This window comes from Chenopodium album, chromosome 16 (assembly GCF_948465745.1).
Source record: "Chenopodium album chromosome 16, dcCheAlbu1.1, whole genome shotgun sequence".
NCBI classification, from domain to species: domain Eukaryota; kingdom Viridiplantae; phylum Streptophyta; class Magnoliopsida; order Caryophyllales; family Amaranthaceae; genus Chenopodium; species Chenopodium album.
Genome location: NC_137849.1, coordinates 40,941,825 through 40,964,769, shown reverse-complemented (window position 1 = coordinate 40,964,769; position 22,945 = coordinate 40,941,825). Strand labels below are relative to the sequence as shown.

The window sequence follows — 22,945 nt, the reverse complement described above, 5'->3', positions numbered from 1 at the left end:
AAGGGCACAGCGAATTAGCAAGTAAAAATTATAAGCATTTTCATTATTATGGCACAGCATGACACAAATACAACATAACTAGACTCTCTCTTAGCCCGTTTTAGGCATGGTAGGACCGTGCCGAACACTAACAACTAACAAGATGTCTTACACAGTTCCTGAAATCAAAAGAATAGCCTAGGCCCTAGAGTGATTAGGATAACAGATGATAATATTGATATCCAATTAAAAAACCCCACTCCCGCTTTCCAGTCTCCACAGATATCCAACCTCATAATAATACAATACTCCTTCATTCTTTCATTTTTTGGCTCCAAAATACTTTCTCTCTTCTCCTCAATAATGGTGTCACTCTCCCTCCTTTCAACACTCCCTTCTCTCTCTTCTCCCGCCATTTCTACTACCAGATATTCTTCTCTTCCTGTATGATTCTCAATTTCTCACATTTTCATCTCATTTTACTTCAATTTATTTGATTAACTTATTTTTAGCTCAATTTCAGGGTACAATTCGCTGTAGTAGTAATAAATTGGAGGTAGATGATGATCGATTTCGACGAAGGGAGTTCCTCAATTGCCTTGCATTGTCAGCTGGAATTGTGAGCTATTTCTCTTTATTTTTCTTCCCATTTCATAAGTTTAGGGTTTTGTTGAAGTGTTTCCAATTTATAATAAGTTGATTTGTTTAATGTGTACAGTTATGCTCTAATTTTGACACAACTTTGTTTTGTATCTTTGGTTGATTTTGACATTATATGCCTTTCTTAGCCATGTTTTATGGATAAAAAAAAAAAAAAAAAAAATTATATATGCAAATTTCACCAGTAGAGTTGTGTTCTGCTCAACCAATTATGACTTGACATCAATTGAACTTATCATAGTTGTGAATTGAACTCATTGTAGTTGTGCATTGAACTGTATTAGAAATTATGATAGTTTATTGGAACTTATCTGAACTTTTAACTTCTGCAGTAAGTTAGAATTAGTTGAACAAAACACACTTTAAGTCGGCGTTTGATTACTTCTCTTCCCCGAGCCAAAGTAAGGCTACTATATAAATCAACTTTTTTTTGGGGATGATTATAGAGGTTAGCCATTGTAGATGCTGCAGTTGTAAGAACAAGAAAATCTGCTAGGAGATACTTGATTAAGTGCAGAGCTTGCATTTTAAGGAACGGATGGTGGTTTATGTCATGCACTCATGTTTTGGTTGTTTGGCTTGGAGTTTTAAATTCTCGCCTCCTCGGTGCAAGCCTTGTATTTCTTCTACAATTAGCTCAACTTTGCTTCTCAAAATTTCAAGCTACGTTATATTTGAAGAGCTTAACTCCTGAACAATAGTGTTAGGTTGCTGTAAAACATATAGTACCCCAAATTATGCCTTTTTTTTTAATATGATTATGATTTTTTACCAGTCTTAATGCCTTCTCAGGAAGTAATATCAAGTTCAGGAACCTTTTCTGGAGATGCCTATGCTGCTGATTTAATTCAGAGAAGGCAGCGCTCTGAGTTTCTTTGTACGTCTCTCAGATGCTTGGCAATTTCTGTTTTAGATAGTTTACTTAAGCTTAATGTCCTTACATTATTACATTGCAGCTGATATTAAAGGGACTCTCTATACAGCTATAAAGGTATGCTACTAGTTTATAGATGTGTTGTACATATAATATCTGAACCGCTTGTCAGATTAGTATTATTAAATCTTTTGACAGTATATCTTTGTTAGGCTAATGTATCCTTCTTGTTAATTCTTCAGAAAAACCCAGACCTTATTCCGTCTATCCTAACTCTATCTCTAAATGATGTGATGACTTATGACAAGGTGAAATCATTGATACTTTAATACGAAGTATTAAGTTTCGTTGTACAAATCTTCTTTATACTTTACTTGTGGCAAAGTAACAGATTTATTAAAAGCTGATTCCTTATGGTTAAATTTGTAGGCCTCAAAATCTGGAGGTCCAAATGGTTCAATACGATTCAGGTATTTCTGGAAAATTTGATTACCTCAGTGAAATGGTGTGAATTGTTTAGTGAGGCTAGAATAATGTCAACCCAGTTCTCTTGCATCCAACAATGGCATAATGTTTTGTGTCTGCCACTTGCCTATCTCAGAAGCTTGATATATTGGTGTTAATCCATCAATGTTATGGCTGTAGCGGTCTGTTTTCCCACAGATTTTGAGACTAGGGTTGATTTCTTGTTTGAACTTCTTGCTTGAAGCTCAGAGATTAGCAGACCTGAAAACAAAGGCCTTTCTTCTGCTTTTAATCTGTTGGAGGATGCAAAAAAGGAAATTGATTCATACTCTAAGGGTGGACCTATTGCTTATGCGGACCTTATCCAATGTGCAGGTTAGACAACTAGTGACTATTGCTGCATTCTTTTCTAGCATGTGATGTTTCTTCATTAAATTCCATCACATAAGCATGTTTTTCCTTAAATTTGGTTTCCAATTGGCACTCTGGAAGTTGTAAGCAACATAATGTGTCTTTGTGGATTATTCTAATTAAGTAATCTTACTACGCACTGGTTTTTGAGAAAATATTCTTGAATAGAGATGCTGTGGAGGCGTGGATTTCAGTGTAGCATTCCACTATACTAATAGAGGTGGAAAATTATTGTGATCGCATAACTTATACGTAGTACAGATGTTTATATCATTTTATTGGTGTGAGGAGTAAATGCAGAACTAGAATGAATAAAGTATATTAGTCTCCAATCTTAGCCAATGGAAACTATAATGTAATGTAGTTGAACTTATGGATACCCTGAGCATGTTCTTTTCATCAATGCAGCACAATCAGCTTTAAAGAATACTTTCTTGGCTTCTGCTATCCGTAAATGTGGTGGGAATGAAGAGAAGGGATCTTTATTATATACGGCGTATGGCTCTAATGGACAGGTGTGTTCCCTATACTTTGGACATTCTGGACAACCTTAACAGACGGGCTTTTTCTGGATATTTAAAGAGAAAAATCATGTGATGTTGACTGATGAGTTTTCACTTGCGCTTTTGCCTGTAATGCTCAAATTTATGCAATAGTGGGGTCTGTTTGATAAGACATTTGGGAGGACAGACGCTCAAGAACCAGATCCAGAAGGCAGAGTTCCCCAATGGGATAAAGCAAGTGTCCAGGAAATGAAGGATAAATTCAAAGCCGTGGGATTCGGCCCACGTCAGGTAATTCCACCCCACCCCCACCCCCACCCCCACCAAGTTGTTAATACTTTTCTTTTACCCTTGAAAGATCTTTTAGTGCATTTCAGTAATTGTTGTGTTGGGATAGTTGCTGCTACATTTCCTTGTGCCATTTAACCCTTGGGGTTTCTTCGTACAAATCTCTCTCTTTGTGATGTGGAGTTATGGACTGATACTTGAGCACCAAATAATGCTGTCATGCTAGTTTTGTAGGTCTCTTAGAGATTTAAAAGAAGCTATTTTCACACATTTGTTTGAAGATTGTCCAGTAAATGACCATTATAATGAGCTTTCTTTTAAGAGACACGGGGTAGTAAAAAATGCAACTATTAGGTATGCAATGGTAGCTGTAACAAAGCTTACATTATAAATTCTCATAAACAGGTTAAACTTACTGTTCTTTTTGGTTAGTGTGCGTTGACAAATGATGATATTGGTTACCGTTACTTGTTAAGCGAGCAATTCAAGACTGCATCTCTGTTTCTGTGATTTTAATTTTAACTTGCATGATGTAGAGGTCTTTTCATCATGATTTATTTAATCATATCTTTAAAAAATGTAAATAATACAATTTTCATCAAGCTTTACTTTGTGAGTAATGTAAAACAAATTTGTAATGCCTAAATGGGGTTAAATGTCACCCTGATCAATTTTCTCTTTACCTTGTTTTGCTCATCAGCTGGCTGTTATGTCTGCATTTCTTGGTCCTGATCAAAAAGCAACTGAGGACTTATTGGCTACAGATCCTGAAGTTGCTCCATGGGTTCAGAAATACCAGCGCAGTCGAGAAACAGTTTCTCAGACTGACTATGAGGTGAGTGAAAGGTCTTCAAGTTAGATTAAATATGACACCCCCCCCCCCCCAGACACACACACACATCTTTCATTTTATCTGTTTATTTGGAAGATGGACTTTGCTTCCTCTTTTGAACTTAGAACTAGATTCTTCCAAGTTCATATGAATTCTAATCCTTGCTTTTTTATTAGGTTGACCTGATAACTACTCTTACAAAGTTAAGCTGCCTGGGACAGCAAATTAATTATGAAGCATATACATATCCTGTGAAAAAGATTGAGTTGAGCAAACTGAAGTTATAATAACAATGCACCATGAAGAAGTGCCGTTGCGAGATGTTTAACTGATCTGAGTCTCATTAAGGGGATAGATGAAGTCCAATGTGATGAATTCACCAACAAACTATCTGTAAGTTCTTGTTTAAAGATCCTTGGCATAACTCTGGACGTTTGTATATCTGTACTAAACCATCTAAACTTGCAGATAACTTTGTTTTCTCCCCCATTTTCTTGAAAATGTCATCTGATTCTCATCTTTGACAGCTGCTACTTTCTCTTGTACACAAATGATATTCATTTGTAATTAATAAAACATAAGTTTAGAAGGTTCTAATATACAGTATATATCAATGCACAGTCCAAACAAGATTGTGACCTGTAAAATGCCAAATTACGCCTTCTCAATGGTTTACAAAAAAAAAAATTACGCCTTCTCAAAGTCACTGAAGTTGCTGTTTTTCACAAATGTTGTATCCAATTGCATTTTAGGAAAATTGCCCTGACAATCAGTATTTATATGTCATTATAGTGTACTACTATATTAGTCTATTACACCAAAATCCGGGATTATATTTGTATGTGTTTGGTGGAGTCCCAACCTTTTCTTAGCTCTAGCAATTCTTTGCATTGTCAAGGCACATATTCAAGAATGATAGTGGAGGTACTAAAATGAATTTTCATTGCAAAACAGCCACAAGTTTTGTACTTGTGGTAAATTTTATATGAATCATAACACATGTACCTCTAAAAGCATATGTATCTCTGTTGAATTTGTATATCAGAGCATTGTGAGATTACAAGTGATTACTCAACATACTAGCTAAAAAACAGGGGAAAATTTTACAAAGCTTAAAACTTAGTCTTCATAGATCTTTACTAGGGGTAACAGGTGCAGAGCAAGCAGGTGGGATCTGCTTTCCTGTTATAACAGGCCTGACATTTTTACACATAGAGACTGCAGGACCGTCTTCACCTGTGTATGTCAGGTCAATGTCAGTGAGCTGTATCTTCTCACATGCCACGCCGCTGCTGCAAACCACCTTCACTGCTTCCTTGCTACCTGATGTGCCCCTCACATTCTTGAATCTAATGTCACTAAGCTTCACTTTGGATGGTGTCTGCAAACAAAAGCATGAATAGAACAATCAGTACATGTTAATCATAGTTGATTCACTAAGCTGGTTTTGCTTTTATTTGGGAAGAGTGTGTTGGGGGGGGGGGGTGGTTGCTGGCAATATATTGTATACAGGGGTGTCTTTGGACTTCACATAATTATGGGGTGTCTTAGATATTATAACAGCTAAATTATTCGGAGCTTAATAGTAGCAGATGATTTCTTACCTTTTGTACGCAGTGATTATAGGGGCAATATTCTTGATCAACAATAATAGGATTCAAGACGTTTTCAACAGTGATGTCCTCAAAATGCAAGCCAGTGACAACACCTTGGTAAGAGTTGTGCCATGTTTTAACCCTAACACCGTTATCTGTGTTCTTGATTGTGCATCCCTTCACAGTGATATCTTGCACCGGTTCCTCGTTAGGGTATCTACCTAGACTTCCTACACTAATACCATGGCCAGGTCCACAAGTGACCTGCTCGATATGAACATTTTTAGCACCATCCCCAATGGAAACACAGTCATCTCCTGTTCCAATTTGTGCAAGTGTTATATTCACTCCATCTGAACGTCCTACGTGAATCCCATCAGTGTTTAAACTAGTTTTTGGGGCAGAAATAGTAATGTCATGCATTATTAGTTGCTTGCATCTCAAGATTGCCATGTGGAATAGTTTGCTGTCGAGGGAAGTTATGCCATGAATCACTGAATTCGTCAAAGAATTGAACCTAAAATTCTGCAATTGAAGAAAAAAGAGAAATGAAAAAAAAAAAAAAAGAACCTACCATCAAATTATCCTAATATTTTGATAGGGATGAAACTAGACCAATTTGGTTGGTGTGATATTTAAGGATGCTTAACTTACATAGGGAAGGCTATTGCATTTGCCAGTTTTAGAGCAGTCATTCATTGTCCAGGCCATATATCCTTGACCATCGAACACGCCCGCTCCTTTAGGAGCCGTGATAGTCAAACCATCAACGTTTTGAACCTTAACCCATGTATCCTCACCCTTAAACAGAGCAGGGTCAGCAGGAGCCCTAAAGTTCCCTAAAATTTCTAATGTGACTGTAGACTTGCATGGACCTTGAAGCTTGATTGCGTTTAGCACATATGATCCTTTCGGAACCAAAACTGTGGTAGGAGTTGTCGCTGCACAAGCTGCTTTCCAAGCACTCATTAAGGCCTAACAATCAAGAAATGTGTTAAAAAAAAAGACAGATCTATTCTCTAAAAACTGACATTAAAGAAGTTTATTATGCTCTTAATGTATATTTCAAGCATGTGTAATCATTCACCTGTGTAGCATCGCCATCAGTCTTTGCTCCATGATTCCATATGTCAAATACAACAACACCACCACCAGCGGTCGTGTGTCCCTTAATCGCTATGGTGCACCATTGAAATAGAATGAAGAACAATGGAAGTTTTGCTGTGGTTGCCATTCCTTTTTTCTATTTGGTATGTTTGAAATATTTTACTCTTTGTCCCCGCTTGCTTATGTCTTTATATACTGTTTTTCTAGGCATAAAAATACCTATATTTCTATTATTAGCACCCTTTCTAATTGAAATGAGGTATAATTTTTAAAGGTTTTGTTCACACCTTTGTTACCTTCAGTTGAATCATGTTCTTTTCGCTCTCTTCCATTAGTCGTATAGGAATCTAAATTTTTTTTCCCGCGTAATTAACTAAGAAAAGACAAGAAACCATCTATTTTTTTTTTTTAAAAAAAACCAAATAACTGCAATTTTTATTTAGTCTTTTAGCCATTAAAAATGCTGTTAACAGAATGCTCCTCTGCTTAGTATCTATAGGCAGGTTCTATCTACCTACCTTTTGTGATTGTGATTTTTTTCCCTATTGCTTTTGAACTTCTTTATGAGTAGAGTTGAAACTGATGATGCTCTTGGACTCGGATCGTATTTGTGTTTGGTTATGGTTGATAGATTCGGGTTATTAAAAAATGTTCATATTTTCTCGTATTAAACTTTACACATACCAAGTAATTTGATGTCTGAAAATAAACTTCACAATCACTTTGTAAGGTAAATTGTCTAAGTCAATAACCACCCTTAATTAAGAAATTGTAAATGAACCACCCTCCAACAATATTCCGTCAATTCAAACCCACTACTCCTTGATAGTAGGTAGTGGTGTAGTACCCATCCAAACCATTGGTTTATTTAAATCAATTAACCGTACAATCTATAATTATTGATTAACCTATGTCTTACATGCATCACATAATCTTAGACTTTGAATAGCTAACTGATGATATGGCTCATATATATGAGAACAATTCATTGGGTCGATCTATCTGCGATTCTGCGCTGATATGGGTGCTGTGGATTAGATAATTTTGATCTTGTTGACGAACATTTCATGGGGAATTCACTGATAATTTATATAAGGATCATCATCGAATGAAGTCAAGTATCAAGTGGTAAGAAAATAGAAATGCGTTCAAGGAGGAGCAACGTTAACTTCTGATGTTTGTTTACACTTCATAAAAGCAAAATACTTGCTCTAGTTTTTGTGGTATTAGGCCTGTTTTCGATAAAATTTTTGGTTTGGCTATTACATCTCTAAAACACAATACTAGACGAAACAGATGTTAGAGAAGAGGAACATGATTTTCTATGGCAAAATCATAATTTTGCTTGCTTTTCATTGACATAAAGTAGACGAATAATTGTAAAATCATACAAATTATTCGACAGTCTATGCGCTAGAGTGCTAGACTATTTATTAAAGATACTAAGGGGTAAAAAAAACCGAAGACTACAAAACTTTGGTATGTAACAATACAAGCCCTGCTGTCCTGGAACTTAAAGTTCAACAACAGGGGTTGCAGGGGCATCACAAGCAGTTGGATTCTGCGTTCCAACAAGAGTAGGCTTAACGAATTTACACATTGAAACTGCAGGACCATCGCTGCCAGTGTACTTAAGATCTATGTCTGCGAGCTCCACCTTGTCACACGGAAATCCACTGCTGCAAATCAACTTCACAGCTTCCTTGCCACTTGAAGCTCCCTTAACGTTCATAAACTTAATGTCGGAAAGCTTAACTTTTGATGGCGTCTGAAAATTAAATACTATACATTGTTAGAAGACAAGAAAGAAAAAAAAAGGGGGTAAAATACAGGCATCATTCAAATTTTGGGCTTACCTTTTCTTTGCAGTGATTGTAGGGGCAGTACTCTTGATCAACAATGACAGGGTTTCTAACGTTTTCGACAGTGATATCCTCAAAATGCAACTTATCAACGGTGGATGGGTAAGAGTTGTGCCATGTTTTAACACGGACACCGTTGTCGGTATCCTTGATGGTACAATGCCTTACAGTGATGTTTGAAACTGGCTCCTCATTAGGGTACCTGCCAAGACTACCAACACTAATACCGTGGCCAGGTCCACAAGTGACATTTTCTACAAGGACGTTCTTAGCACCATCACCGAAGGACACACAGTCATCTCCGGTGCCAATGGTGAATCCTCTTATGGTAACAAATTCTGAACGTCCGATGTGAATTCCATCTGTGTTAGGGCTATCTGCTGGGGCTGTAATAGTTATGTCAGTCATTTCCAGGTGCTTACACCCTAGGAGGGCAAAGTGAAATATCTTGCTGTCTTTTGATGTTAAGCCGATAACCTTTGAATTCGTTACAAAATTGAACCTAAAGTTCTACAATGCACAACATAAATCATTAGGAACTGTATGATTTGTAAACAATCTTGATTGGTATGAAAAATCATAGAGATCAGACTTGATCTATAGAGAAGTTGCCATTTGATTTTTTGGGGGTTTATTTTAGCAAATAGTCTTGGGTGTGACCGATGTTATACAATGTATGACGAGACAGACAACAAATCATCCCTTAACAATATAACAAGTCAAATTAGAACTAACCAGATGACTGTAACGAAAATATATCAATGTGAACTGTTGCATCAAATTTCGTTACGAATACATAACGACTCACATTATGTTATAATGTGTGACATTCTTATGACCCAAGAATTCTCAAAAAATTATAGTGCATGGCTTGAAGATCTTACATAAGGAAGGGTGAAGCAGCCGACGTAGCTCTTAACGCACCCATTCTGTTTCCAGGCTTCTTGTCCTTGGCCATCAAATATACCTGTCCCTTTAGGAGCTGTGATTGTCAAACTATCGACATTTTCTACCTTAAACCATGTATCTTCGTTCTTAAACGGAGCCAAACTTGAAGGGGCCTTGAAGTTCCCTAGAATTTCTATTGTAGTTGGTGTTTGGCATGGACCTTTTAGTTTAATGGGGCCTAGCAAGTAATCTCCTTTAGGAATTAATACCTTGCTTCGTTTCTTTGATTCACATGCATCACTCCATGCGTCTAAAAATGCCTGAAAAATATTCAACAAACAAATGCACAATAATTTATTTCAGACATACGTACATTCACAAATCAATATCACATTTAACAAATTCTAGTCTGAGACATACCTTCTCGTGTTATTTGATACAAAAATAATTCTAGTCTGAGACATACGATCTCAATAAAAATCACTCTATACTCCTTTACCTGTCTATTAATTTAACATGCATGTTTCAATCACGTATAAACTACTTTTTATGATTATAACGTCGATCTTTCATGTATTACTTTACCTGTGTAACATCGGCATTAGGCTTTGCACCCTTTGCTGTTATGTCAAATACAATGGTATCACCTTCAGCAGGTTCTTGACCATTAATTTGTAAGACGAGCAAACAGAATGCAAGAAAAAACAATGTGTAATTTAATTTAGTAGCCATTTTTTTTTTAACAAAAATTTGGTTATGAAACTAGTTAAAATATATTGCTTTATGATTTTCTTTGTAAAACTTGCGTTATATATAGTCAACAGTTTATGTTAAACATAGGTTTAGACGATCAATTGTTTAAATTTGTTCTGCTCGCTGCCATGAGTTGTTTGCTAAATATATCACTAATTCTAATTTACATTATGAAGAATAAAGGTTAACCATTTTATAAAACCTATTATAGGTGTTGCTAAATATGCATAATAATATACCTACACTAACATAATTTATAGAAGTTTTGAGTGTTGAAGGGGTCAAACGGACAAAATATGGAAAAAGTTCAAGAAGATGAGACTTATGATGCTTGTTTACACTTAATTATAGCAAAATACGAGAGTCAGGGATAGCTCAAGTGGTTAGAGCTTTCCTCTCAGCTCTATGAGATCCTGGGATCGATTCTCACCCATGTCCTTGTGGTTCTCTAAACACCAAAAAATTATAGCAAAATACGTACTCCAATTAATGTGATAATTGTCTTGTTTTCTCAAAAGTTATTTTTGTAGAGGTGTTTAGAATATCTAAGACTAATTTTTGCCCCGTGTAATGCATGGCTTTATAATAATAAGACTTGTAAATAATAAAAGTCAATTAAGATGAAGACAATTTAAATAAAGTGACTTATATAACATTTTTTTTTTAATTTGAATTCATTTGTTAGATAAATAATTTAAAATATTTTTATAAATTATTGCAAGTTTTTCATTAAATTTTTTATGATGTTATTTTTTTATAGAAAAATAAAATTTTGGCTGAAAATTTCTTATTGTAAATGCGACACATGTACATTAAGAATAATTCTGGTGATTATTTTAGTATATTGTATAGAAGATTATATATCAACACCTTGATTCGAAATATTCTCATACTCCCTTTGTTTTAGTTACTTAACTTTTTATTATCAGTCTAAAATCTTAAAATGTTAAATTGAATTGATGACTAAAATTAGTAAAATATATACAAATGTTGTAAATGGGGTTTGTTGGACAGAACACTAAACCAGTAAACCCCTGTACATAGCATAAGAAAAAGATAGTGTATTAATACTACTCAATCAATTACTCTCGTCCAACTTGGGTGCTTGGGATGTTTTAGCCCACATTTTTTTTGTATGCAAATGAGGGAAGAACCCCCCAAGAAATACAATACCTTCTTCGATTCTAATTATTGGTGTTCGCGGTACGCCTGTACAAAACTATCCGAGAATCCGAAAATCCGAAAATCCGATCCGCAACCGATCCGAATTTTAGGATATCCGATCCGAGTTTTCATTTCGGATCGGATATCCGATCCGAAAAATCGGATATCGGATACGGATTCGGATACTGGTTTTCAAATTTTCGGATATCCGATATCCGAAAATTTTCGGGTATCGGATATTGGATATCGGATATCCGAACTAATAGCCGAAATTAAAAGGGTAAATATTGATATCAGGAAATAAAAAAGCTGAAATTTTCTACTGTAAAACAAATTCACAAGTCACAACACCTTACTTAGGGGGCGTTTGGTTCAAACAATGGTATGGGTTTGGAATGAGGAATGAAACCTGGGTGGTATGGGGTTGGAACTTGATACTTGATTTCATGTGTTTGGTTTTTATCTAGGAATGATAGTTTTCCTTTTAATTTTAAACCTAAAGGTATAGGTATGAGCCATACCCACCTCCCCCCTTGGGTTTCAAAAACCCATACCTTGGGGGTTTGAGGTATGGGTTTGAAAAATGAAATTTCAAGAAACAAACACAAGGTATGGGTTTTGGTCATTCCAAACCCATACCTTAAACCTAATATACTTGAACCAAACACCCCCTTACTTTCAATATCTCACTAAAAAAGAAAAACCCTAAATTCTTGCCCTCTCTCTATGTTCAGGCCGCCACCCACCCTTCATAGGCTCATAGCCACCAGCCACCGTTCACGGCGTTCAACGTTCATAGGCCCTCACTCTATCACGACAAAGATCGTCTTCTACGCCCAACCTCCCTTAATTTTTTTTTTCATTTTCGTCTTCTCGAAGACGCCCAACCTCCCTTAATTTTATTTTTCATTTTCGATCTTCTTCTACTCGCATTTGCTCGGCAAATCGCCATTCTTTCGACCTTAATATCCAATATGTATGTCTATTTCATTGTTTGGAAGCTTATCATAATGTTAAATAAAACTAAACTTGAAAACTTTGTCTTTTATGCTCCTATTTGCTGCATCGTTGCTAAGTTGCTAACTGTTTGGAAGTTGATTTGGTTCTACACACAACCACCTTACATAATTTGGTTCTAGTTGTTGATAATTTTGATTTTTTGTTTGATTTTAGATCTACTAGTATTTGTTGCAAGTTTCGATCTGTTTTTTTTTTTTAATCTATTTGTGTTAATTTTCTGGTTTTCAATTTGGGAATTTTGATTTGTTATTTGATTTTCTGGTTTAGTATTTGAGGAGTTGTATGTCAAATTGTCAATTAATACTTAGGTGGTCTTTTGATAATTTAATTTGCAAAAAAAGACTACAATGCTCATATATATTGTATAGGAACGTCAGGAAGGCTTAATGTTACAAAATTGATATAATTAATGAGATTTATATCCGATCCGAATGATTTCGGATATCGGATATCCGAAATTTTCGGATCGGATTCGGATATCAATTTTAGATATCCGAAGCTTCGGATATCCGATCCGTGAACAGGCCTAGTTCGCGGTTAGATTATCATCTTCAGTGGAAATTCATTTTTAATAAGTTTGACCAACAAAATCTAAATCAAGAAATGGCCAATAAAAATTAAATATAATGGTAGTCATTTTAAAGATGACTACTAGATTAGTCTCGTGCGATGCATGATTTGAACAAATAATTTTTTAAAAATTTTGTTTATTTTTTCATACCAAAATAAAAAAAAATTAAAAAAAAAATCCCGAAATAAATGATGTATCAAATATTAAAAATAAAATTTAGACTTCATATAAAAATTGAATAATAAAAGGGCTACGCGAGGAAGAAAAATTAAATAATTATTATTATTAGATGGACGGACTATTTTCGAAAATTGATACCAATAATAAAATAGGTGATCAGAATTTTAATTAAATCAAATAAAAAATCATGATGACATCATTTATAGTTTTGGAGGGAAATTTTTTAATGACAACCTGACATGTGTCTAGTTTTAGGAAAGGATGATGTAAGCGGTTGCTAATTTAGTATTAGTTAATAGATTGTAGAATTTTAAGAACTAGAGTGTATCCGTGCTACCGCACGGTATACATGTAACATGTATATTTAGAAAGAAAAAATAATACTCCGTAGGAAAGATGGAAGTTTTTTTTAAAAAAATGATGGAAGTTACTCAATGAGAGGTTATTAAAAAAAAAAAAAAAAAACTCATGAGAGTTGAGGATTGAGGTTTTGGAGAAACCTCATTAGCTGACTTTGTAATTATAATATATAGATACCAAAGTTTATGTTAAATACTACCGTGATTTAAGCCCACTCCTTTGCTAGTCAATCAAGAGGACATGGTCTCAAACAATGAAACAATATAATCCTCGAAGCTGTGAATTGAATCCTGTTAGAGTACGTCTAATCTGGCTATGTACCAGCCGTATGATGACGAATTGAAGGAATTGTAATAGGCAATAGTACGGATTTTCCTACCTCTTGTTGCAATAACGTCCTTCGATCAGGTTGCACTTCTTTTGATAAATAGTTCGAAGGTTCAAATACAGATATTTATAAGGAAAATGCTAACGAACGTTTCGGAGGCGTTGGTTTTAACTAGTTAAAAGTAGAAAGATTAAATTAAAACTAACATTAATTATACCGATTGACGCGTGATTTTGTTATGCTTTCCCAAATTAATACCACTTTAGGTAAGATTTTAAATGCTTATCCAACGTCCCAGGGGCGTTCGTTAACAAGATTCTAATTATATTAGCTAATTCAATAATGTTGATTAATAGGAATGTTTAGTGGAAAACTGGAAATCGCTGATTTTCCTAAGATGGCCTTCTAAATTTACGAGTACATATAATCAATAATCCAAGGGCTAGAGCATTATTCTGACTTTATGATAATTGAAAAATACAATTATGATTTCATTTTCGTCTTTTATTAGTATCTTAGAATATCAAAAAGTCACAAACATAATAGCCAATATATTGTATTTTTATAATCTCTTTTGTTCTCAATACAAAGGCTATCATTCTTCTAATCTTTCAATGAGAATAAAGATTAGAGGAACATGATTTTCAGTGGCAAATTCACATTTTCTCTTGCTTTTTATTCACAAGAAATAGATGAATATTTGTAGAATCTCACAAAGTATTCGAAAGTCTATGCTAAATTACTAGCTAGACTACTTATTAAAGATACTACAACGTAAAGCTAGAGACTACAATTCAACAACAGGGGTAGCAGGAGCATCACAAGCAGGCGGATTCTGCTTTCCAACAAGAGTAGGCTTAACGAATTTACACATCGAAACTGCTGGACCATCGCTGCCACTGTATTTTAGGTCTATGTCTGCGAGCTCCACCTTGTTACATGGATATCCGCTGCTACAAATCAACTTCACGGCCTCCTTCCCACTTGAAGCTCCCTTTACGTTCATAAACTTAATGTCGGAAATCTTAACTTTGGATGGTGTCTGCGAAAATGAAATCATATAAAATAAATTGTTAAAAAGGCCAAAAAAAAAAATTCCTTGGTTGCTACACCTTCGGTCCCTTTTTTTTTTTTTTTGTTTTTTGGCACCATAGGCCCACTTTTTGTGAGAGCTTTATGAGTGATATGGTACAAATAAAAGGGAATAGAGGGAGTAATACTTACACATATCTTTGCACGTGAAAAAGTATTGCAACTATTTAGAAATCAATGAAAAAAGGGAGTATAGTAAAGATATCATTCATGTTTTAGGCTTACCTTTTCTTTGCAGTGATTGTAGGGGCAGTACTCTTGATCAACTATGACGGGGTTTCTAACATTTTCGACAGTGATATCTTCAAAATGCAGTTTGCTAACAGTGGATGGATACGAGTTGTGCCATGTTTTAACACGGACACCATTGTCAGTGTTCTTAATGGTACAATGTCTTACAGTGATATTAGACACAGGATCCTCATTAGGATATCTGCCAAGACTCCCAACACTTATACCGTGGCCAGGTCCACAGGTGACATGTTCTACCAGAACGTTCTTAGCACCATCACCGAAGGACACACAGTCATCTCCGGTGCCAATGGTGAATCCTCTTATGGTAACAAATTCTGAACGCCCGATGTGAATGCCATCTGTGTTAGGGCTATCTGCTGGGGCTTTTATAGTTATGCCACTCATCTCTAGGTGCTTACACCCTAGGAGTGCTATGTGAAATAGCTTGCTGTCTTTTGAAGTTAAGCCCACAATCTTTGAATTCGTCACAAAATTGAACCTAAAGTTCTGCAATGCACAACATAAGTCATTAGTAATTTCATATTTTGTAAACTTGGTGTGTGAAATTGACAAAATCGTAGTTTTTTTTTTTTTATTATTATTTTTTTATTTTTAGTATGACCAATGTTTTGCAATGTGTGATTAGGCATACAACAAGCCACTCTAAACGATATAATAAGTCACCTCAAGATTAACCATGGCCAGTAGATGACTATATCAAAAAATGTTGATGCAAACAGCCACATACATATTTTTTCTAACATATGACGAGTCACATTAAGTTATTATAATTTGTGACATTCTTTTGATCCAAGACCTCCCAAAAAGTTATAGGGATTTTAGATCTTACGTAAGGAAGGGTGAAGCATCCGACGTAGCTCTTAACGCATCCATTCTGTTTCCAAGCCTCTTTTCCTTGGCCATCAAATACACCTGCCCCTTTAGGAGATGTGATTGTCAAACTATCGACATATTCTACCTTAAACCATGTATCTTCTTTCTTAAACGAAGCCACACTTGAAGGGGCCTTGAAGTTCCCTAGAATTTCTATTGTAGTTGGTGTTTGGCATGGGCCTTTCAGCTTAATAGGACCTAGCAAGTAATCTCCTTTAGGAATTAATACCTTGCTTCGTTTCTTTGATTCACATGCATCACTCCATGCGTCTAAAAATGCCTGAAAAATAATAAACAAATAAACATTCAATTCATTTCAACTGTATATTCACAAATTGATATTGCAAGTTGTCAAATAGCTATAAAATTCGTTTTTAGGTCATGTAACACATCCCTATATATCTATGTACACGCCCCTCTAAATCACATAGAAATTACTCTTTGTAATCATGACGTCGATCCTATAGTGTTCCTTTACCTGTGTAACATCGGCATTGGGCTTTGCACCATATTTGGCTATGTCAAATACAATGGTATCACCCGCAGCAGCTTCTTGACCATTAATTTGTAACACAAGCAAATTAAATGCAAGGAAAAGCAAAATGCAACTTAATTTTGCAGCCATTTTTTTTTTTTTTTTTATTTCTCTCTTAAAATAATTAGTTTATGAAGCTAGCTAGTTGAAATATTATTGTTCTATGTTTTTCTTTGTTAAAACTACAATATATATACTAAACAGTTTCTGGTAAACATATAATTAGGCCAAGCAATTTCTTAATCTGTTTTGTTCTCTGCCATGAGTTATTTACTAAATATATCACTTATTATAACTTACTTGATGTAGAACAAGAGGCTAACCATTTTAAGAAACCTATTATAAGTGTTGCTAAAAATACATATTATAACTACACTCATACCATCACAGTAGAGTCAATCTCTGCTTTTAGTAAATGTGTTTTACAGAAACAATGTAAGACGCTAGAAATATAAATCGACCTGTATAAATTATTTTCTTTCCCATTCTTTATAGGAAAATTTGTAAAAAAAAAAAAAAAAAAAAAAAAAAAAAAAAAAAAAAAAAAAAACTTTTAAAAGCACCATTTTGCGAAAGAAAAAAAAAAAAAAAAAAAAACATTTTAAAAGCCTTTTGGTTAAAAAAAACCACCATGTTTATTTTTTTTGCAAATTTCCTTAATTATAGTCTAATTAACTTAATTAGACTCTAATTTCCTCCCATATCTTCTAATTAGCCTTTAACACACCCAATTACTTAAGAGCTATATTTAATTCATACATAAAAAAAAACCATCACCCCAACCACCAACCACCAACCAACCACCCCTTCCCCTTCTTCCTCCCTTACCCCCTCCCTTGGTAGCAACCCCCTCACCCACCGGACCCATTGCCCAGATTCAATCCTCCCCACCTCCGGCGACCTACCTCCACTGTCGGTGGACCGTCCCTTTCCCCCTTATCCCCGTTGGCGACCACCACCTCCCTTCGAATTTTTGGATCTTATATACTCTAACATGCTCAAATCAAGTCCAAATCAATTACAATTTGCTTCTAAAACACCCTACCATCATATACATACATAATCAAAGCCAAAACAAGCAACAATTAAAGCAAGATGCACAAAATTAAAAACCCCCAAATCAATTTCCTAAGGGTTTTCAAAATAAAGGAGATGGTTGTTGGGCTGTGATTTAGGGGGAAAGGGAGGTTCGTCTGGCGCTGGAGGAGGTCCCCGGAGGTAGGGGGATCCGGACAGCGGGTCCGGCGGGGAATGGGTTGGTTCCATGGGAGGAGGAAGAAGGAGGAAAGGGAGAAAAGAGGGGGTGGTGGTTTTTTTATGTATATTAATTAAATCAAATCATTTACTCCCTCCGTTTCATAATGTTAGTCTCATATGGAATCAATCACATAAAATAAGAAAATAAATATATTTGGAATCTAACATTAAAATACAACATAATTCATAATTAGTTTACCTTATTTAACTTTTCTAATTTTTTATTAGGAAAGCACAAGTCATAATTGCATAATTTAAGGTAAAAATTTCCTTACTTAGAGTCATGTCATCAATCCACAATCAATTAATTCCAAAAAAATCAAATTATAAATGAAATATATTCAATATGGGTAGATATTTTTGAAACGCCCAAAATAGTATATGGGACTAACATTATGAAACGGAGGGAGTAGTAATTTGGTGGGTTAGAGATTAATTAAAAGAAATTAGAATTTAATTAATTTAATTAGAGGGTAATTAAAGGAATAGGTTTCTTATCGCAAAAAATGAACGTGGTGGTGGTTTTTTTTTTACCAAAAAGCTTTTAAAAGGTTTTTTTTCCCAAAATGATGTTTTTAAAAGGTTTTTTTTTTTTACAAATCTTCCTTCTTTGTACCATAGTTATGGCACTTATGAAACAATGGTACGAATTTAATCTAATTCAATAATGGAGGAGTTGTTTTCAAACTTTTTTCACCACATTTCTCTTAATCTTCAATTCTTAAAATGGACAAAATGTTTTCACAAACTTTATAAACATAAATTATAAGCACACATATCCACATATATTACTTTCACTTTGCATAAAAACTAAAACATATGTAACTTTTACTACTTTTGATGATTTGTCTTGTTAAATACGAAGTATGTATGAAGTATATATAGTCATGTGGATAACTTTAGATTCGCCTTAGTATATACTTTTACTTATTAATAATAAGAGAGATATATATATATATGCAATTAAAGGATGCATTGGCAAGCATAAAATGAGAACCGAGAAGTGTTGCAAGTAAGAAAATAGAGAAAGTATTTTACTATACAGAAACTGTAACACCCCGACCCCAAACAAATTAGGGAGGGACCTATTGTCATGAAATACGCATCAAGGACCAACCACTGTCCCCACAAACCAACATAAATCCTTTCGGCACATTGTTTCCTCACTCATGTGCACCCCGAGAAAATTTTCCAATATGTCACCCATCCCAAGTCTACTCCCAGCCAAGCACGTTTAACTGAGAAGTATCTTATCATATGAGCCCTTTAAAGGGAAGATCATTTTGTTGATATGAGTAGTATATTAAATTCCTTTAAAGCAATCACGAGGGGTATTACAGAAACTCTGATCTTAAGTGACATTTTCGTTCGGATGTTATTTCCATTGCATCTCTTCGTTGATAAGGACAGGGTGTTACAGAAACTCTGATCTCATGGACACCAAGTGTATCTATAGTAGTGATATTACTACTCCTTCCTTTTTTATTCAACTGCTACTTCCTTTTTTATTCAACTGCTACATATAATAGATAGAATTTGAATAATTTCATTACACTTTGTAAAGGACATTAAAATTAGTTATTAAGGGTCTGTTTGGTATTGTTGTGGTTTTCTGTTTTTTGGTTTTTGTTTTTCAAAATCTTATAATACATGTCATATAATAAATCAAACATTGGTTAAACTTATTAAAAATATGATGATGTAGAAAACTAGCAGCAAAAAAGTAAAAACGCCTTTTTCTTATTTCCTGCTTTTGATTATTTATTTTCAAAAAATTGAAAAACTAAAAACAAAAAACGATGTCAACACGAGCCCTAAGAAACTAAATTTGTTCGTGACACATTCATGACAGGTAGAGATTGAAGAGACATATTAAATTGGATATTATATTCATTTATACTCCATATGGAGAACATTAATATAAAATTAAGATTGTTTTCACAAAAAAAATACGGAGTATAAAATTAAGAAAAATTCAAAGGAATTTTTGTCAATTATTGCAGCCATTTAAAGTTTGTATTTTGCAAATTGTAGTCATTTAAAAAAAATTACAAATTGCACCCCAAAAGGTCTTATAAATTGTAATTACAGTCCGATTCAACTTTTACATCGGTTTACGTATCGAAAAATATTCGGTTAATATTTTAGGGACTATTTTATCTCTTAGGGAACCAAATTGAGCTCGGAATTAGCAAAAAAATAACGTATCGTTTACAGATCTAAAATGTGAATTTCCTCTTTTCATAAACTTACGATTTGTTGAAAAAAAAAATTTGCGATTTATTCTTAGATTACCATAAGTTCGAGAACGCTAGTTTGATCCCATTTCAGCAAATAAAGTTTGATCCCACGCATATAAGTAATTAAGTACAACTATTTAAAAAAAAAAAAAATTTAGTACTAAAAGGTTCTGTCAATGCCTTTTTTTTTTTTTTTTTTTATATTAATATGCGCATAAAAGTGTAAAAAAAAAAAAAAATGTAATACATCAATCATTCACACACACAAATAAACAATAGAATTGTATGTTAGTGTATCAATCAAGTCATATTATTGCATAAATTCTCTTACAATCATACGTTATCAAGGTAGCCACAAAATAGTCTTGAAAAGGTGCTAAACCAAAGACATCCTAGTACAGAATCTATTCAGTTGACAAAATTTTACGAGTACAGCACAGTAGTCAAATATTTGATACGTACAAACGTAAAGTGCATAGTCCATTCATTTACGAAGATTTTGACTTCCTAGAATCAGAATGTTGAGCGGGTGCACCACATGCAGCTGGGTTCTGCTTGCCAGTAATGATTGGCTTAACATTTTTACACTCTGAGACGGCAGCTCCCCCAGAGAAAGTCAAGTCGATGTCAGAAAGCTCGACCTTGTCACAAGGAACTCCACTGCTACACAACAGCTTCACTGCCTCCTTCGAAGTTGCACTTCCTCTTACTCTTTTGAAACTGATGTTGCTGAGCTTAACCTTTGATGGTGTCTGAAAATAAAACTTTTATTAGCGTACAACTAAAGTGTGATTTAATAAATTAAGATGTACATCAGTTAGAATTGTTCAATTGATAACCTTATCCTTGCAGTGATTGTAGGGGCAATACTCTTGATCGATAATAACAGGATTAAGCACATTTTTAACAGTAATGTCCTCAAAATGAAGATCAGTACCAGTTGCTGCATAAGAGTTCATCCAACTCTTGATTCTAACACCATTGTCGGTATCAGTAAATGTGCAGTTCTTAACAATGATACCTTTGTTAGGAGCCTCATTCGGGTATCTGCCCATGCTTCCAATACTTATACCATGACCAGGACCACATGTGATACCCTCAATGTGAACGTCAACAGCTCCATCACCCATAGAGATACAATCATCTCCGGTACCAATCTTTGAATTGGTGACAAACACCCCGTTTGAACGTCCAATGTGCATACCATCTGTATTAAGACTGTCTTTTGGTGCTTTGATAGTTAAATCGTTTAGTGTTAAGTTTTTGCATCCCAAAACTCCCATGTGATATAGCTTGCTGTTCAACGATTTGATCCCGTTTATTTTACCGTTTGTTATCATGTTGAACCTGAAATTCTGCACATATAGTTGTAATGACATGAATAATTTAATTAGTACGAGTACTCCTTAATAAAAAGATCTAATTACTACCCCTGTTTCATATTATTTGCAACGATTTGACATAAAATATGAGCAGAAAATGTCTAATCATTGCAAATAACATGAATAGAGGTAGTATATTATAAGACGTACTCCTAGATGTAACAAAGGTGACATACATAAGGAAGATTGTTGCAAGAGCCAGTCTTAGCACAATCATTCTGCTTCCACGCGGATTGTCCTTGACCATCAAACGTTCCTCCACCAGATACACCGTTGACAGTAAGACCCTCAATGTTTTCAAATTTAACCCAAGTGTCTTGGCCTTTAAACTGGGCTACTTGTGGTGGTGCTTTGAAGTTTCCTCTAACTTCGATAGTAATCGGACCCTTGCAAGGACCCATAAGCTTCACCGCGTTCAACAAGAAGGTTCCTTTAGGTACTACAATCGTTGTAGGCGCTTTTGCTGCACATGCTTCTTTCCAGGCACCCAATAAGCCCTGAATCAATTTCGCACACACTTTAGTAAGCAAAATTCGCGACATTTTAAGAAAACATCATCATCATAGAATAATACAAATATGAATCAAGAAAGAAAAATGTACCTGTGTTGCATCTGCATTAGGCTTGGCACCAAATTTTGTTATGTCGACGGTCTTTTGGGATCTTACGACTATAACAAATGTATAAAACAAGCTAATCAACAATGGGAGATTGGGAGTTTTCATTTTTTTTTTTTTTTTTTTTTTTTTGGGTTTTTTAAAAAAAAAAATTATTGTTTTTTTTTTTTTTTTTTTTTATTATGATCATAAACATAAACAACTGCTGCTTATATAGTAACAGCTGAAATCCTCCGCCACTGAAATGTTGATTCAGTTTCAAGCAAGTTGCTAAATTTAAGCTAAGTTTGTGGTTATTGCAAATTAAAATTAATTTCAGATCTACTTCATTGCACCTTGATACACTCCTATCCATTGATAAACTAAACGCGTGTTACATTAGTTTGTTTTTTTTTCTGTTGGAACAACATTTCTGTAACAAATTAAATTTGCTTATGAGTATTTCATTAGGTTTTACGTCACTTGCAGTTGTGTAGTTTAACAACGCGGTAATAAGTTTGAGGATTATTCGGTTACTCCCTTCATCCTACAAAAAGCTTTGTCATTTCTTTTGGGCAGATATGTCAACACATAACTTTAACTATTTATATTTTAAATTATTCATTAACAAAATTACATTATATTTAACAATATACATTGAATCTGATTCAACAACATTTTTATAATAGCAGTTGTTGCTTATATGAAAAGAATAATGTAAGTCTATAAATGAAATTGTGCAAAAGTTAAAAAGAGAATTTTTGTGGAAAAAGTGATCAAATGATTACGTAATCAAAGAAATAAAGTGTTAAATAAAAGTTAAAGACTTAAAAAGGTTGTAGCTATGGGTGTTCAAAAATCGGTCTGGATCGAAA

At 34.4% G+C, this 22,945-nt stretch overlaps 4 protein-coding genes and 1 pseudogene across 4 annotated transcripts; 1 reads left to right on the top strand and 4 right to left on the bottom strand.

Moving 5' to 3' along the window:
* The first annotated feature begins 265 nt into the window (after window positions 1-265).
* On the top strand, window positions 266-4,609 carry LOC145586524 (thylakoid lumenal 29 kDa protein, chloroplastic-like). Its single transcript, XM_081643374.1, has 11 exons — window positions 266-423; window positions 503-598; window positions 1,432-1,516; window positions 1,596-1,630; window positions 1,756-1,821; window positions 1,943-1,983; window positions 2,223-2,353; window positions 2,798-2,904; window positions 3,046-3,183; window positions 3,881-4,015; window positions 4,189-4,609. Exons 1-11 carry the CDS (start codon window positions 343-345, stop codon window positions 4,297-4,299), a joined length of 1,026 nt encoding a protein of 341 aa, XP_081499500.1. The 5' UTR covers window positions 266-342; the 3' UTR covers window positions 4,300-4,609.
* A 931-nt stretch (window positions 4,610-5,540) lies between these two features.
* LOC145584313 (putative galacturan 1,4-alpha-galacturonidase SALK6 pseudogene) lies at window positions 5,541-6,841 on the bottom strand (annotated as a pseudogene).
* Window positions 6,842-7,719: 878 nt separating this feature from the next.
* Window positions 7,720-10,196, bottom strand: LOC145585333 (putative galacturan 1,4-alpha-galacturonidase SALK6). Its single transcript, XM_081642040.1, has 4 exons — window positions 10,050-10,196; window positions 9,461-9,784; window positions 8,571-9,086; window positions 7,720-8,482 (listed from the first exon to the last, which is right to left on the bottom strand). Exons 1-4 carry the CDS (start codon window positions 10,194-10,196, stop codon window positions 8,228-8,230), a joined length of 1,242 nt encoding a protein of 413 aa, XP_081498166.1. The 3' UTR covers window positions 7,720-8,227.
* Window positions 10,197-14,627: 4,431 nt separating this feature from the next.
* Window positions 14,628-16,685, bottom strand: LOC145584312 (putative galacturan 1,4-alpha-galacturonidase SALK6). The gene is made up of 4 exons (XM_081641179.1): window positions 16,539-16,685; window positions 16,017-16,340; window positions 15,158-15,673; window positions 14,628-14,882 (listed from the first exon to the last, which is right to left on the bottom strand). The coding sequence occupies exons 1-4, from the start codon at window positions 16,683-16,685 to the stop codon at window positions 14,628-14,630; spliced, it is 1,242 nt and encodes a 413-aa protein (XP_081497305.1).
* Window positions 16,686-20,532: 3,847 nt separating this feature from the next.
* Window positions 20,533-22,199, bottom strand: LOC145585332 (putative galacturan 1,4-alpha-galacturonidase SALK6). The gene is made up of 4 exons (XM_081642039.1): window positions 22,077-22,199; window positions 21,651-21,971; window positions 20,932-21,447; window positions 20,533-20,844 (listed from the first exon to the last, which is right to left on the bottom strand). Exons 1-4 carry the CDS (start codon window positions 22,197-22,199, stop codon window positions 20,581-20,583), a joined length of 1,224 nt encoding a protein of 407 aa, XP_081498165.1. The 3' UTR covers window positions 20,533-20,580.
* Window positions 22,200-22,945: the final 746 nt, after the last annotated feature.

Excerpts from the sequence above, each read along its gene's own strand:
- LOC145586524 (XM_081643374.1), top strand. The coding sequence starts at position 343 with ATGGTGTCACTCTCCCTCCTTTCAACACTCCCTTCTCTCTCTTCTCCC. Across the intron at positions 1,517-1,595 it reads GCAGCGCTCTGAGTTTCTTT|CTGATATTAAAGGGACTCTC; the intron begins GTACGTCTCTCA and ends ATTACATTGCAG. Across the intron at positions 2,905-3,045 it reads CGTATGGCTCTAATGGACAG|TGGGGTCTGTTTGATAAGAC; the intron begins GTGTGTTCCCTA and ends TTTATGCAATAG.
- LOC145585333 (XM_081642040.1), bottom strand. The coding sequence starts at position 10,196 with ATGGCTACTAAATTAAATTACACATTGTTTTTTCTTGCATTCTGTTTG. Across the intron at positions 9,785-10,049 it reads CTAATGCCGATGTTACACAG|GCATTTTTAGACGCATGGAG; the intron begins GTAAAGTAATAC and ends AATATTTTTCAG. Across the intron at positions 9,087-9,460 it reads GCTGCTTCACCCTTCCTTAT|AACTTTAGGTTCAATTTTGT; the intron begins GTAAGATCTTCA and ends TGTGCATTGTAG.
- LOC145584312 (XM_081641179.1), bottom strand. The coding sequence starts at position 16,685 with ATGGCTGCAAAATTAAGTTGCATTTTGCTTTTCCTTGCATTTAATTTG. Across the intron at positions 15,674-16,016 it reads GATGCTTCACCCTTCCTTAC|AACTTTAGGTTCAATTTTGT; the intron begins GTAAGATCTAAA and ends TGTGCATTGCAG. Across the intron at positions 14,883-15,157 it reads ACAATCACTGCAAAGAAAAG|ACACCATCCAAAGTTAAGAT; the intron begins GTAAGCCTAAAA and ends TCATTTTCGCAG.
- LOC145585332 (XM_081642039.1), bottom strand. The coding sequence starts at position 22,199 with ATGAAAACTCCCAATCTCCCATTGTTGATTAGCTTGTTTTATACATTT. Across the intron at positions 21,972-22,076 it reads CTAATGCAGATGCAACACAG|GGCTTATTGGGTGCCTGGAA; the intron begins GTACATTTTTCT and ends AAATTGATTCAG. Across the intron at positions 21,448-21,650 it reads CTTGCAACAATCTTCCTTAT|AATTTCAGGTTCAACATGAT; the intron begins GTATGTCACCTT and ends CTATATGTGCAG.